Source organism: Brienomyrus brachyistius, chromosome 8 (genome assembly GCF_023856365.1).
Source record: "Brienomyrus brachyistius isolate T26 chromosome 8, BBRACH_0.4, whole genome shotgun sequence".
Lineage (NCBI taxonomy): Eukaryota > Metazoa > Chordata > Actinopteri > Osteoglossiformes > Mormyridae > Brienomyrus > Brienomyrus brachyistius.
Window position 1 is genome coordinate 5,931,737 of NC_064540.1, and position 15,388 is coordinate 5,947,124.

Consider the following 15,388-nt stretch of genomic DNA (forward strand, 5'->3'; position numbering starts at 1 on the left):
GGAGCCAGTGCTTCAGCCAGGCAAACCAAAGGCGGCGATGCGACAGCACTGCAAGCGCTTAAATTAGAGCTGTGCGCTTCACAGGACAGTATCTGACTCCGATTTAGGCGATAAACTGCCCAATTGCACTATTAATGCTTTGGTGTTTATGGAAAATACCAAAAGCGAACATTTCTGTCAGAATGGGGCCGTACGAGGGGGATCTCCTGTACTCTCCAGCGCTAACGGCTACAGCCACATTCATCTGTTTAGAGCGGGAGGGAACGAGGGGGGGGGCTGGATTAGCAATGTCGTGCTCCGCTCGGCACACGCTGTCCCGGGGTCACCGAGGGCAGCTGTCAGGGGGAGCTGTCGATCGGTCACGTCAAAGCCAAATCATCACGAGCGTGCCTGCCCGCCCTCCCCGCCGGCAGGCGGTGCGAGTCCGACCCGGGCTTAGATTAGTACGGTTAATTTAAGCCGTAAGGGTTTAAACGCTAGGATTCGGGGAGGAGGTGGGGCGTACAAGCCACGCCCACTGGGCTGTTAGAGGCAGACACTGACGAGTGCCATCAAGCGCATACCTTCAGCTTTGACTGCATCTCGCGGGATTTTCTCCGGGCGAGAACCTGCAGGTGGCTAGAGACCTGCGGGGATGAGAGCGGAAACAGGGAAGAGGGGAGAGCAGAAAGGAGAGGAGAGGAGAGGAGAGGAGAGAAGCCGTAACCAAAGAGGAAGAAGACGCCCCGGCGTGGCCGAGGGACCCAGCTAGCGCCACCTACCTTGATGCCGGCTTGGTATTCTCGCACTTTCTTCCTCGCTAACACCTGTATGTGACTAGACACCTAAAGGGTGTGAAAAGGTTTTAAACACACAGGCAGGAGCGACCAACAGCCATAACGCTGAAAACTGGGCCTGCAATGTTCCCATGGTGACGAGGCATTATTTAACTTCAACTTTCATGTCGGCGCATACAGCAACAGGTTTCAAATGCTGAATGATTTAGAAAACAGGAAGTGCCATGCATGTCAGCATTGGGATTAATATTCGATGCCGTGTGTTTTGATTGGATGTTTTCTAGGAGGACTGACACCTAAAAGGAGGTGGGAGGTCTAACGCCTGATTGGATGGTTTGCGGGAAGCCTGACAAGCGGAACTGGACAACCTTTAGCGAACCTGGTCTGGTGTTATGGCGAGTACAGCACCAGACTCCCCTCTTGGGAGCGTTAAGCCCCCTGCTGGCCGGTTTATAGCTCAGTATCAGTGTGTTTTTGCTCACAGGCAGTCACGAAAGCCTCAGCTCTGTCCCAGTTCTGTGAGAAAGTGTCCACACATGGAAACTGAGCTTGGAGCAGGGTGGTGGGTGTTTTGCAAAGAATACGTGAATTAAGCGGATGCTTAGGACCGAGCGGCCACTAGGGGTCGCCCCATCTAATCAACCTGAAAGGGAATTCAGAATGGGAAGGCAAGTGTCATAAATAAAATTTTGCTTAGGGCAGCAAAAAATGTTGGGCTGGTCATGGTGAACAGGATGTCCTTTAACACATAGCTGCTCACTGTTACTCGTCACCGTGTTCCCAGATTCAGCAGCTCTCTGAATGTGACACACGTCCCTGTACTTAACCCTCAAATCCCAATAGCATTCAGCATGTCCCTCTTCACCAGACATGCTCTTTCAAAGTCACTCTTATCATCACCTTCGAAGCAGACCTTCACCAACGCTTATTTCACGGTAGATGCTATTCACTCAACTTACCATCACTTCAGTGTGAATAACAATCACCTCCCATAACTTGGCAAACCCAGAAATCTGCTAAAGCGTCAGTAAATTAACAAACAGTTTTTTCCCCCCATTTTCTTGCATTAAAAGTGTTCAATAGCTCCGCAACCAGTATGAGCCCGAATCCAGAATAAGAGGCAACAATTACCTGCTTCCTCGTGCGGGTTTTGCCAGTTCGAAGCTTGATGTATCTGGCTATCAGCTCATTGCGACCTGAAACACAGACAGACAGATGCACTTAAGGACGGGGAAAATGCACAAAGCACTGGGAAGGCGGCGTTACAGAACGTGTGGCCTTAAGGCAGAGGAAAATGGACCAGGGGGCCGTTGTGATGAAGTGTAACACTGCTGACGCTGCTCATGTCATTCAGCAATTCTGGCAGTCTGTCAGGGAGATCCCTGAGGCCAGAAATCCAGCTTTCAGTCTCATGAAATGTGGGATAATGAACCACAGCCCTGAAGCGTGACTAACCTGCAGCTCCTTTTCAAATAATGAGCTGTGCAGAGTTTGGCCACAAGGTGGTGCTAAAATACTAATAAGCTGCATAGCCAGCTGACTGAGTAGTTCACTCTGAGGGGGTGGAAAGTGTAAATCAAGGATATGACTCAAGTATTAAAGCACTGTTATTAATTTCCTTGTTTATTCCAACTGGTGGTAGTGTGACTGATTAAGGAAGGGGGGGCAGGAACAAAACATGAATCAAAATTTGGCCAAATGAGTCAGAAAATTGAATATTTCAACAAAAACTATAAAAGCGCATGGATATTTAAAGAACAAATTCAATTAAAATCTACTTAACTGCACTCATCTTCCACTACAATTATTAAGTTATATTTGCGGTTCAATAGATATGGAAAAATGACAAGTGTTCAAATACGTCAGCTTAGTATTCAAGGGTTCAAAGTTGATTCTATTATATTCTTATGCAGCACCTTTCCCGATTTGATCGCTCCAAAGTGCTTGACAAAGGATCAAAGAATAGTATCACTTACACACCAGAGTTTAAGGTGACACTAGTGTAAATGGAAAGTAAACAGGAGCCAGAAGACAATAGAGGAGACAGTCAACAACTCACCTGTCTTGACAAGTTACTAAAACTACAAACCTTCCCTAAACTCTGAGACTGAATTATCCAAACGCCTATTAAGCCAGACAAATGAATCTAGACCACACCAAAGCTGAAGGGATGCCGGCACGATACACATTCAAGTCATTAGATTTTTCTAAATGAAAAATTAGTAATTCAACTCAAATCTATTACATTTATTCCATAACAATGTGTGCACTGATTTACATAACTGCTTTCACAAACAAAAACCAAAACAGGAAATCTAACTAAACGACTATAGCTAATTAAATGATACTGTTGTACAATGCTTCATAATACAATACTGGAGAATTAGCCGTAAGTGCATGTAGCCATTACGTCTGCAGAGATGTAGCAGGGCATCAAACATCCCACAATATCATTAAAGCTGGAGACACTGGGAGTTTGCAGTCTAAATAATGCTTTAGGCCAGACGACTAACCTACACAGGGACAGCAAATATGCAGGAGAGCGATATGTATTCATGCCCGCTGGGAAATTCTCCCTTCACATACCCTATCCTGCTGTTTATGAGACACACATATGCAGGTGAGAGTAAGTTTGGGGGTCGCAGTGCGAGGTTAGCCAGCATGCAGTGCCCCATGAGCTGGGGGTTAAGGGCCTTGTTAAAGGTCACTCCACTGACCATGGGATTTGAACAGACAGCCTACCGATGCGAGTCGTAACCTGCCCCATGGACAACTCAAAATATTCCTCAGAACTGCCCTAGTTCTCACAGGCAGCATTTTCATACTAATCCAGGGGGCTGGGTTTTCAGGCCTGAATCAAAAGGCCAGTACATTCTCTCTCTGCTTTAAGTCTCCTGTCAGAGTGTAACTGTAGCCTCGGCTCAGACGGCATCAGATATATCAACGTAAACGCTGACGTGTCGGAGTCCCTCACCCCCCTGCCCTTTGTACTCACACCCAGGCCATCTGCCTTGACACCCCCACCTTCCACACTGTGAACCTGGACCTCTCCCCACACACCCTGGGGGGGTGGACACACCCACCTACACCGCCACATTCTGCTCATTCCCCGTGGGCCTGAGGGCACACACGCACACTGAGGCCTACTCCTGCACATAGACGCCAAAACCCCAGCTCTCTGTGGACTGGGGGGGGGGGGCGGGGGGAGAACAATTGTACAGTCTCTCCATCAGATACAAAGTCCCCACTGTATCAGCCCCACAACTGTGCTCACCCCCAGGAGCACCTGCTGCAGTCCATCCGGCCCGACTGGCCCAGTGGGGGCTTTAAACCTTTATACGGCGGAGGAATTTGGAGTGACAGCAGGAGGAGTACCTCTCCTCAGCCCTGCCAGCATGAATCACCTCACGATGGCAAGCCGGAAGTCCGAGGTGAGGCACGGAAGCCCCCAGAAAAAAAAAATATATATATAAAATGGAGCGTTAGGATCGCGTGACTCGATCTGAAAGGGAAACCCAGCAAAACATCTCATCCGGAAGAGCAGGGCTGAACGGTCCGGTTTCCTGACAAGCTTGGAGGTTGGGGAGGAGCTGGAAGGCACACCTCGGTCACTGCCCAGCAAGCCCCCCCCCCCATGGCAGGACGGGCGGCCCGATGGATTGCTCAACTCTCAGCATGAGCGCCCGAGGGGGTGACTCGGTGTTCCTAATGTATGCACAAGGGCACACACACACATACACACACACACACACACTTTACACTCTGAACAGAACCAAGCGGGTCACACGCACTGGTCCTTCCAATTTAATTTGGCTTCATTAAATAGACCTTTGTATTCAAATGATTAGGTTGCTCCCCCCCCCCCCCCAATATCAAACTGTCTCCCATGCCACAATGCCAGCACTTCCCAGATATCCAGTTGGCTTTTACGAGCCCTTCAATTGTCCTATATTTAACACCAGCACAGCAAAAGTAACATTCGAGGCAACTTATGATCTGTGTTCTGGGAAAGGTTTCTGTGATAAAGCAGCAATTAGACCGTCCTGAGCAGAAGACTGCCAGATAAACAAGGGCTAGTGAGGGGGGGTCTGATTTTAACGAAATCAAATGAGAAGGCGCTATTTAAACGAATTATTTGGGAAGGCTAAAGAGCTTTTTTTTTGGGGTGGGGGGGGTAGCCATGCCACATGAGATGAGCTCTCAGAAGTTTCCAGACAATCCCGGTTCATGAAAGACGTGAAATGAGTCATGCTGCAGGGCTGTTCAGGGAAGGTCATCATCTCTCACGGGAAACCATTTATTTTGCTATTAGCTGTAATCATTTTACCAAAAATCACCGTGACACCCCAAAACATTAGAAGAGACCCGCTTGTTTTTTTGCTGACGTCTGCGAGCGTACTTCGTATTCGCACTTGTACGTCCTATTTTGTAATTGAGCCTAGCAAAGCGCCTCCTCTTCGGGCAAGTATCCCGGCAACCAGATAACAGAAGAGGGAAAACATCCTCACGCCGCTGCCATCAGACAGACGAGCCGCATTTCTGCCAAACACTCATCTTTAAAACATCTCCCGGGGTTGTGTCGGAGCCAAAATGCCGGCTTCTGAGTCACGGCTCCGAGATGCGGGGGCTGGGGGTGGCTGCAGGTGAGCCAGGTGTTTTGCGCAGAAGCGCGTATAAACTTCTCGAAATATAAGATGAGAGTAACTTTTTCGTTACGCGAAGAATAAAACCTTTGTATTTCGCATTATTATGGAGCACGGCAGCGGGACGTGTTTTTGGGTTGTGGCACGGATCGAGCACTTTTTTTTTGTTACAGATGTTAATATGGAAGCCAATAGCGAACGAACGGGATTCCGACCTTAAATTTCTTATCGTGCTGTGAAGCGCAGCTGTGAAATACCATTTTGTCCTCTCTAAAGTCCCATATATGCGAAGTGCGAATGCGATTTTTACCTAAATAACAGCTTTAAATAACACTGAAATTAAGTTACGCATTTCGTGATCCTGAGATAATTAACTGTTTACATACCGATAGGAACTGTGTGCATAACGGCCTACTATAACAAGCTAACAAATGCACTTTTTAAGATGGGAAGTAATAGGCCTGCTGGTACCATGAGGAGACAAAAAAAAAATACTACGACTGACAACAGAACTATTATTATTAATAGTTCTTTTGTTATTATTACTATAGTCACACACCTTCTGTGGGGGAGCTGCCAAGCTACATTCTCTATAAAAGTCACCTTAATGAACTGGAGCCTATTAAAAGGCAGATGGGGTTGTTTAAAGGAAGAAACTTTTGTTTTCATACACAGGGAGTGCTGCAGACGAAAGCCGGGACCAAGCCGAGCTGAAACTTGTGTCGAAACACCACTGCGCTGTGGCCAGTGTTACCATGCCAACCGAGCCCTGCACCTGGCCACAACCGGCTGGAAGGTACGCCCCACGCTCAGCGCCTCTGTCCACGCAACACTCCAGCCCAAAACAAATCCAGTCTGTCACTCGTTTGACACAGAAAGCCTCTCATCGATTCCCCGTGGGCTCATCTGTTCCGCCCTCCCCGCCAACACACCCACCCCGTCAAAAGAGCACCCCCCCCCCCCCAAGCCATGTTTCTGGATGCACGCAACGTTCCAACCCAGACAGAGATGCACACAGGCTGGATTAATTCTGCGAGCTATGCAAAGGACCTGAAGCTCTAAAACTGTTTCTGAGGACAGACGATGGGATTCTGGGATCATTCACACAGGAATTTCTTGGAATAAATAAGTTTAGTAATAACTAAACGCAAGCTTCAATGAGTTAAATCTGAAAAGATCTCAAGACTTTTTCCCTGTACCAGACAAAAGAAAACATTGCATTATTGGCATGCAGATGCATTGGGTGGGGCATTTAGTGGGAAATAAATATCTTCGACTACAAGTTATTATTAGTTATCTGAAGAACGCTAACGTCCAAGTATCTGTTGCTTGTGTTGTTCTGCGAATGTATTCAGTTCTGGAAAACAAGCATGGTTGGAGGTCTCAGGACATATTGGGGAAGTGTGGATGGGATGTTTCACAGACAGACGTGTGCAAGCCCCCTTTTTTTATGTTCGGGGCTTGTTCATGCCATCTGCATGTCTTAATTCAAAGCAGCAGGGTAGCTATTGAAGGCGCCCCTGATGAATTTCTGGGGATTAAAATGCCTGTTGATGAAGATCACTGAAGCCTTGCACCGCCTCACTCACTCACTCACACACACACACACACACACACACACACACACACACACACACACACCATCTCACCATCCACAATAATCAGCTCCCCTTGGAACTTCAAATGGCGTCTGTACCTCCATACATTAATGAAACATTGTAGCATCCCAAACATGTATAGAAACACAAACACACACACACACACACACACACACACACACACACACACACACACACACACACACACACACACACACAGTTCTCAAAATGCCACTGAGGAGGTTATTTAAAGTCCATTCTTCAAGGTAATCGAAAATGAAAACCTAATCACAGAAACATTTCATGCATAACTAATGATGCGACAATTCTTTAAATACGAATTCAGCTTCTGCCATCTCAGGGGTGGTGGGGCCGATACACCAACCCCAAAGTTTCTGAAGCGAAAATTTGAGGGAAAAAAGTTGACTGCACCGACAAAGTTCTCCTGACTAGTCGGTGAGACAAACTCAGGCTTCTCTTTGAAGCCTCTCGAAAATCTGCAATGAAAATATTTGCACCCATGAAATACCAGATCCACTCGCATCATTCGCACCTTCTCTCCTATAGTGGACCCTGTGATGTCAAAGTCTTTTCAGACGGTAACAAAGACTGAAACGCAGATGAGAAATTAGCTGTTATTACACGGACTGTGTCTCATGATTATGAGTGACAGGGCTGTGTGAGTAAGAAGCGGTTTATTTACTTCAGCTCCTTATTCAGCACTGCAGAATGACAACAGCGAAACTGTAAGCCAATTAGTAACCTGGACACACAAAGTGACAAACTTTCAGACACACTATTAGGAGGAACTCTCAGCAGGACTAGTTAGACTGTGAAAACCAACTTTCCAAACATAAGTAAAACTCACAAGTTGGGTTTGTAGAAGGCTTGTAATAGAACATGTGGAATTGCTACAGTTTCAGGCTAATCCAACTTTAAGAGGAATTACAATAAAGTGCCTGAAAGAAACCAAGGCCACCATCTCACCATCCACAATAATCAGCTCCCCTTGGAACTTCAAATGGCTTCTGTACCTCCATACATTAATGAAACATTGTAGCATCCCAAACATGTAGAAATTCCACATGGGACTTACTGATCACACTTACTGATTACTGATAATAGAACTCTTGTCTGTCATATGGCCAGAGAGACAAACTGGCCGGTGAGAATTTCTAGTGCAGAGAAAAGCAATGATGAGAACAGAACTGTCCAGCAGCAGGAGAGAAAGGGGAGGCAGTGAGGAATATACCACAGCTGAGTGACTGCAGACTTGCTCCGGCCAAAGCTCTGGGGTCTTGGGAAAGAGCGGAGTGTGCACTCACTTTTTCAGCAGTATAAACAGCAGCGGAAGAGGCTGCTGGGAGGTCAGGAGCCTTCCTTCAAAACAGCTCAAAACTTTATCCATCTTCAATATAAACAAAACCACACAAAACACACTGAAAATACAGAATAAATCTGAAAAAGTACATCTGCATTACAAACCTAAATCTACAGCACAGTTCCAAGGTCAAATTGTCAGTAAACATTAACACAATTAAGGCACAGTGCCTGTTGCAGAAAAAGAAGTAGCACCAAGACCAGAAATATTTGCACTGCAAGCCGTAGAGCTGCATGGTCGCTTTCTTAAGGGACAGTAAGGAAAGCACACATGAAGGTCTAACAGAACAATACCGTAAATTCTAATGGCAGACACGTGAAAAAGACTCCCTGCTCTGTGGTTAATAGATTCCAAGAGTCATTTGTCAGTCTGACACGGACAAACACATCAGGCCAACAAATCACCGACATGCTAATGTTTGAGCTAGATTAACGTAACTGCTGCCCCCTCATCTCGAATTATTAAACCCGAGTAAACAACGCAAATAATGTAAAGGTGTCGCACAAATCCTGCCTTCAAACAGCTTCCACCAGCCTGAGAAACTTAAGGGGGGGATTTTACAGAAAAGAAGGAAAATAACCAGATTCTTTTTTGAAAGCCTGAACCCCAAATAATTATATGGGTGACGGGGGGGTTCTGTTACAAAAGAGCACCCCCCCCTCCAACCATTTTCACATACCTATTCAAACTAAGACATCCTTATAAGGACACGGGTGTGAATTGTGGTAATCAACCTCAAACCAGAGCTCTGGGAGCTGAGACGGAGTGACCAGAAGACTGTAGGCTGCTTTGGCAACATGCCCGGTCTTAACTCTTCCCCATCTTAGGTTACTCTTTAATTCTGCCTTTTACTGAACTGCCCGCAACAGCCACAACAGCTCAGATCCTGCCAGGGCATGCCGGCACGCTTCACTTTGCTTTCAGATCCAAATCGATTTGCCTGTCTCCCCCCCCTCCACCAGCTAAAGCTTACGAGATCCACCGACAGCTCCAAAATCAAGCTACTCATGGGCAGTGAAAATCGGGGGGGGGGGGGGGGGGGGGGGGATGTTCGGAGCCCAGCCAATGACTCGCGACCCGACAGAGCGTCTTCCTCGTGACGGCGTGCGGCCAGACACCACATGGAAGGAGCCCGAGGACCGAGCTAGCCGACTTTGCGGATAGCAGGCATGAAGCTGGCCAGAGACGCTCGCCGAAATCCGAAATATCAGGAAATTCCACATTAGTGGTATGACGAACCCTGAGTCAGGAGAGCAGAGGCTTTCTGAGAGATTACTGGCCTGTCGTCTCATAAATGAGACGCCTGAAAGCTAACATGCTAAACTACCACAACGTTGCGACTGAAACGCGAGTCTCTGCTGCAGTGGGTTTTTTCATAAGCCAGTTACAAATGTTTGTTAGTTTGGTACACAAAAGAAAAAAAAAAAGGATTTTAGGGTAATTAAGAAAAACTTAAGTAGGAGAGACGGAGACGCAGACTCGGGGCATAGCCATTAGCGCCTGCGTGTCTTTGTGTGTGAGGAGGATATTTTGTGTGCATGTGTTAATTGTTTTGTAGGTGTGTGTCATTAATTTGTATATACGCATGTGAGAGGCTGACTCTCTCCTAAAGCCTGTAAGTGACGTGTGTCTGCAGTAGCCTGAGGGGGAAGGAACTCCTTTTTCCCTGAAGGCTCCCCAGAGGACAACTCCCAGATATGGGGGGGGGGGGTATATATTCCTTGCCAATTTTATACGTTTTCAGTCTGGTGGGGGAGTTCTATAATGACTTCGAGTCACATGGTGTGTCTAAGGTTCGAGCCAGGAAAACAATAACAGAAGATGGCCATATTTACACCCATTAGACTGAACTCTGAACACAGGGCTGGGAGCCTCAGACAGTGCGCACGACCAACCCCACGTGACACCACCGAACCCTAAAATGCCATCTTCCCCTCCTGCTTTGGCTGTTTTCAAGCCAGACAGCGCTTCAGAAACACAGCTACTTAAAGGACCCTCTTGCCATTTTTGCACATGTGCGTTTCCCTGCGGGATACTTTTCAGGAATCCACAGATGTTTATGAAAAACAGGTTAGGGACACAGCAAGCACAAAAAAAAATAAAAAATTACATCAACTGCTGTTTCCTTTATCTACACATCTCCCGGATCAGTAAAGCGAGTCCACTCATCAGGACTCGACTCTGCTAGCAAGCTGGCTGCGAGCTTTTTAATGGATCTGACACCTGCTGGCAGTCACAGTGGTGGCGTGTCACGGCCCGAGGCTGCTGTCGTCATTGGACGGACCAGTTTGCGTGTCCCGTGTCATTGCTCAAATGTGACCTCTTGCAGATCCCGTGACGTTTGCATCATTAGCATTATTAGGGGACTCTCTCTAGGCCACGACAAATAACGTCTCAGAACTCGGACAAACACGATGCTCTGAAAATCACCATCCCAACCACAGACACACACGTGCTGTAATTTAAAGAAAACCAACGCCAGATGAAAGGTACACATTTCCCCCAGAGTCAACCTACATAGCCGGATGTTTTAGGAGTGATAAACCACTGAAAACTATATTTTCACATAGGTTTGGGTTGCAGGAATGACATTTCACACAGGATATTCGACTGGAATATGAAAGAATTCACACAACTTAGAGTTTACAAAAAAAACAGTCGGTCCTTATTACATGACTTATTTTTGATATTAGGTAATAAACACTGCATATTACACAATGTTTAGCTTAGCGTCTATGAGTGTGTGTGCCTGCATGTGCGTGTATCTTGGCAAGACAACCTTCCAGATTCGTACAGCGTGTTGAGCAACTTTGCTGAGTGTTCAATGTAGAAAAAAAATGAACTAGGACAGTCCGGCTGTAAACAATACTCAGATTCGTAAGGTATCTCCTGCCGGCAAAGGCCCTGGGCAGGCCATGGAGGGACGAGCGCCTTCCCCACCTCTCCAAAGTGCTGGTTCCCTTACCGTACATCTTGCCCTCATCGGAGAGGATGATCTTGCGCCGGCCGCAGGGTGGGTAAATGGCCAGGGCCTCCTGGAAGCTCTGCTCGATGTCGGGGCTCCACACGCCTTCGGCATCCCCGTCCATGGTCTTGTCCATCTCATCGCTGCCCTCCTCCAGCGCCCCCTCCGGGCTGCCGTTCGCGTTCCACTCGTTAGACGCAATGGTGACGGAGGCCCCCTGGGGCTGCTGGGAGGGAAGGGGTGGGGGGGGGGAGGGTAATTAAACGAAACGAAGAGGTGCAGATGTGGGAAAGAGCCATTGTGTAGGATTTTATTCAAACAAACAAGGGCTGAGATACATCAAATCACATCACTTTATGTGACAGGTGAGTGAAAAAAAAAGTGTGCAAAGTCCCACAACAACAGCTGCGAAATAGTGCAATAGGAAGTAAACCAAAACGATATATATATATAGCATTGTGGTTATAGATAGTGTGCATGTTAGGATTCACCTGCAGTTAATGACGGAAGAACTTTAATACCCGTGGGATTACCACGACCTGTCAATCTCTGCCTGGCTCAACAGAGGCAGCGACAATGCAGAAACAAACAGGACAATGCTTACAACAGTCAGTGTTGGCTCGCAATGCACCCCTGCAGTCACTACCTAGCCCTACTCATCCTTCTACTTGCTTGCCCTCTCCATGTATGAAGTACCTCCACTGACTGCAGACACTTAAAAGGTGTCCAAGCCACTAACCGACAAACTGTCCAGCTGATGCCCCAAAAAAAAAAAAAATAAATAAAAATACCAGCCTCCTCTACTCAACATTTTACGGTAATGGTGTCTTTCAGTGAAGACGATTAAGGGGCTTTACCTGCGTTAATGTGCACTGGGACGATACCACAATGATGTGTTAAACATTTAAAGAGTGAAAATGCAAACTGGAATCCGCTTTCACCCATTACTTAGGTGACCAAGCATGCCTGTACTTCTAAAATAAATTCTTTCAACACGTTCGATGTATACGTAAAATGTTTTTTTTTAAAAATCACCAACTTCAGCCTTTCTCTGTACTTATTTAAGTCTTGGTAAATGACCACAAGACAAATGTAACTGAAATATTATACAATGAGGTCTAAAACTTACTAATAAGCACATGCCATAAAAAGAATTCCTGTGGTATGGTAGTGTGCCTCCATGCGGTACGGTAACGGCTGAAGCTAGTTAGTGATCTTAAGTAGTTTTCAATCCGTCTGTACAGAACGGCATTGTTTCTGAAAAAGGACCACAAAATGTAATTGTTGTTTTTGTCTGCTTAATAAAAAAAGAAATATATAAAAACGATCCTCCATAAACCACAGGACTGAGCCGATGCCAGCTGAGAAGGCCGACACCGGACAACACATTTAACCTCCAGCGATCGCGAGAAGCAGTCCGATTGCCTTTACACAGCGAAGTTCTGTGGCTCTTATAAGAGGAGGTCGTGTTGGGGGGGGGGGGGGGGTGTTCGGGAGGGACAACAACTGGAGAAAATCAGCCAGAAAGAAATTAATTAATTGTAAAAGTCCAGCTGAAATATTCCAAAGGCCGTCTGCATAAAATCCATCCCATCCAGTCCAAGGATAGATCACTGCTTAGATCAACTCACTCCCTCAATGTAGCATAAAAATAAGCACTCACATTGGAAATGGGGGCAGGAGGAAAAAAGAAAAATGTAAAATAATTCCTATATAAACACATACATAGGACTGAGGCCTGTGTTTGTGGCAAATTTTCCCAGGGCATTTATAGATAAACAAAAGCAGCTGGGTGATTAAAGAGAACAGCAGTGATGCCACCCTGATCTGCGGTTTGAGTGCAAGAACATCAGCCAGACAAAGAGAAAGAAGATATAAGCAAGAAAAGAACTGAGCAGTAAGAGTATATGTGAGGGAGACCATTCGGTCACGAAGACTGTGACAAAGGTCACGTGCTAATAGAGAATGTCTGTGTCATTATATTAAACCCTTAAAGCAGCGTCTTTACCAGGATCGTGTGGCCAGCCTGTGGGAGGGAACTTTAAGTTCCCGCTCTGTGGTGTGCCTGGGTTCGGAGACTGGAGGGGGGGGGCGCTTGGAATCCTCACATGTCCTTATTAAGACAGGCCCCGGGATCTCTGTTTCTCCTCTGCCATCTCCCTGGTGTCCACCGAATCCCCTCCCCCCCCCCCCCTCATCCCCCGCCTCCTTTTGCTCAGAGTCTCTGCCCAAATAAGGACAAGAGACTAGGGGAGCCATGTGGACCGGGGAATACGGGAAGGGGACGTTTACCAATTTAGGCGTCCACCACGGGCCTGGAAATCCCAGCACTGCTTTTGCTGGAAGGCATCGCCGGGTCTCAGCACCAGCCGGCCACAGCCTTAGGAAGCACAAATGGGCCAGTCGAGCCCAGTCAAGAGTGTTACACAAGGCTCAGTTTGGGTCTCGGTTTAGCGCTCGGATCACGTTACCCACATAAAGCGCTAATAACAAATATGCCAGTTCCCCCTTTTTTAATAACAAATCTATTCCCTTCTTTGCAGCTCCAAGCTTTTGGTCAGAGCTGAACCCGACACATGGGGATCAGTTGGCTAAAAACTAGGATAATGGGAGGAGAACTGTGGAATACTTCTACATGGATCCATAAAGCACTCCTCTTCCCATGGACTTCTGGTGCAAAGGATTCAGGCACACACCAGGAGAGAGCACCGCACCACAGCACCCTCCTGCAAGGCTGAGAACCTGTTAAAGTCTTCCTCAGTTGACGTGCATGCGGTACAACATACTTACATCTGTATTTGTTTCTGGCAAGTCACTCCAGCTGCTACTGGCTAAGGCCTAATACATCACGACCATCACCACAGATGGAGTCTCCCTGCCTGAGTTTGACTCATTCACAAGTCTTTTTCGTAGCAGCAATTTCTCTCTCTCTCAGGTCATATCCTAACCAGGAATCTTTTAGCTCAAACAAACATGAAGCCGTGTCCTGGACACTCAGGGTGTACACAAGCCGGTCGACTCACAATCCCTAACATTCCCAGAGTGCTGCCCATTCCATGTTATAAACCCCATAAACATATAGAGAATGCCCTGTGCACGCTTAATCCTTTGATTCATTTTTTTTTGTCTTGAACAAAACCAGTTCTTGTTTCGGATGTAAATTATCCCCAACATTAGCCGTCCATCTGTATCAACCCATTGTGCCATAAAACCACATTAGACTGAGTATAGAGTCGTACGGCAAACAATAACAGAAAAGATCCCTTGTACTACGGACCGCGGTAGATTAGCGGCTAAACCCTTTGTGTACCGCACTTGGGGGCCACCGAGGAAGGAGAAACGGGATGAATCAGCGTTACACGGCCTGCAGGCCCCGTGATGCGTTTCCTAACAGGTGACCATGTGGGGGTCGCCGTGGGAATGGGCTGCCGACGCCGTGGGAATGTGGCGGGAAGGTCTTCGGAATGGGGCGCGGGTCGGGCGAGACTGGGAGTGCCTTTGGGGAGACACTGGCACGGAGTGGGAGCACAGGGGGCTCATTTTTGGAGAGTGCCGGAGAAGACAGAGGGTGAAGGATACCCGGTTGGCCCAGGAAGGTAGTGGCTGACCTTAAAACCCGCTCTGCTCCAGATCTGCTGGAGTGTAGTTGCTTATGCTAACTCGCGGATCCCTGCTGTTGTTAATCATCATAAATCATTAAAATATCCTTTGAGGCAAGAGGGATTAAAGGGGTTGGTAGAAGGTGTGTGAAAAACATAATTAATTTTCAAAGCAAGGAGGAGTTTTATTAGTGATCAGTGTGCTTTTAGCTATGTGTACTTAAATTCTAAACTTTTTCTGCAAACTAAGGAAGAGGCTTAGCTAACTACACATTCTTCACTGAAAACTAATTTATCATAAATTTATCTACATAAAACACTGGCTCCAAATGAGAAAGAACCGTGTACAGCTATAGAGATTTGCGTTGTGTTCTGTATTCGTAGTTAGATGCACTGTCTGCGATCATGTGATCTGAAGATCCACGT

The 15,388-nt window shown here is 46.9% G+C and overlaps 1 protein-coding gene and 1 long non-coding RNA gene across 10 annotated transcripts in view; one reads left to right on the forward strand and one right to left on the reverse strand.

The window, feature by feature from the left end:
- The window catches only part of LOC125748054 (transcriptional enhancer factor TEF-5-like), a 35,987-nt gene that overhangs the window by 9,626 nt on the left and 10,973 nt on the right, over window positions 1–15,388 (reverse strand). For 3 of the 9 annotated variants that reach the window (XM_049023850.1, XM_049023851.1, XM_049023858.1), the window contains 4 exons: window positions 11,364–11,586; window positions 1,908–1,972; window positions 762–824; window positions 564–626 (listed from right to left, as the gene is read on the reverse strand). In XM_049023850.1, coding sequence (XP_048879807.1) covers window positions 564–626; window positions 762–824; window positions 1,908–1,972; window positions 11,364–11,586 — 414 coding nt within the window. Of the gene's footprint in view, window positions 1–563; window positions 627–761; window positions 825–1,907; window positions 1,973–11,363; window positions 11,590–15,388 lie in introns of all 9 variants that reach the window. The other 6 variants (XM_049023859.1, XM_049023857.1, XM_049023853.1 and 3 more) reach the window with 3 other exon arrangements.
- On the forward strand, window positions 4,966–6,705 carry LOC125748056 (uncharacterized). Its single transcript, XR_007399448.1, has 2 exons — window positions 4,966–5,419; window positions 6,095–6,705. It is a non-coding gene; the product is annotated as an uncharacterized LOC125748056 (long non-coding RNA).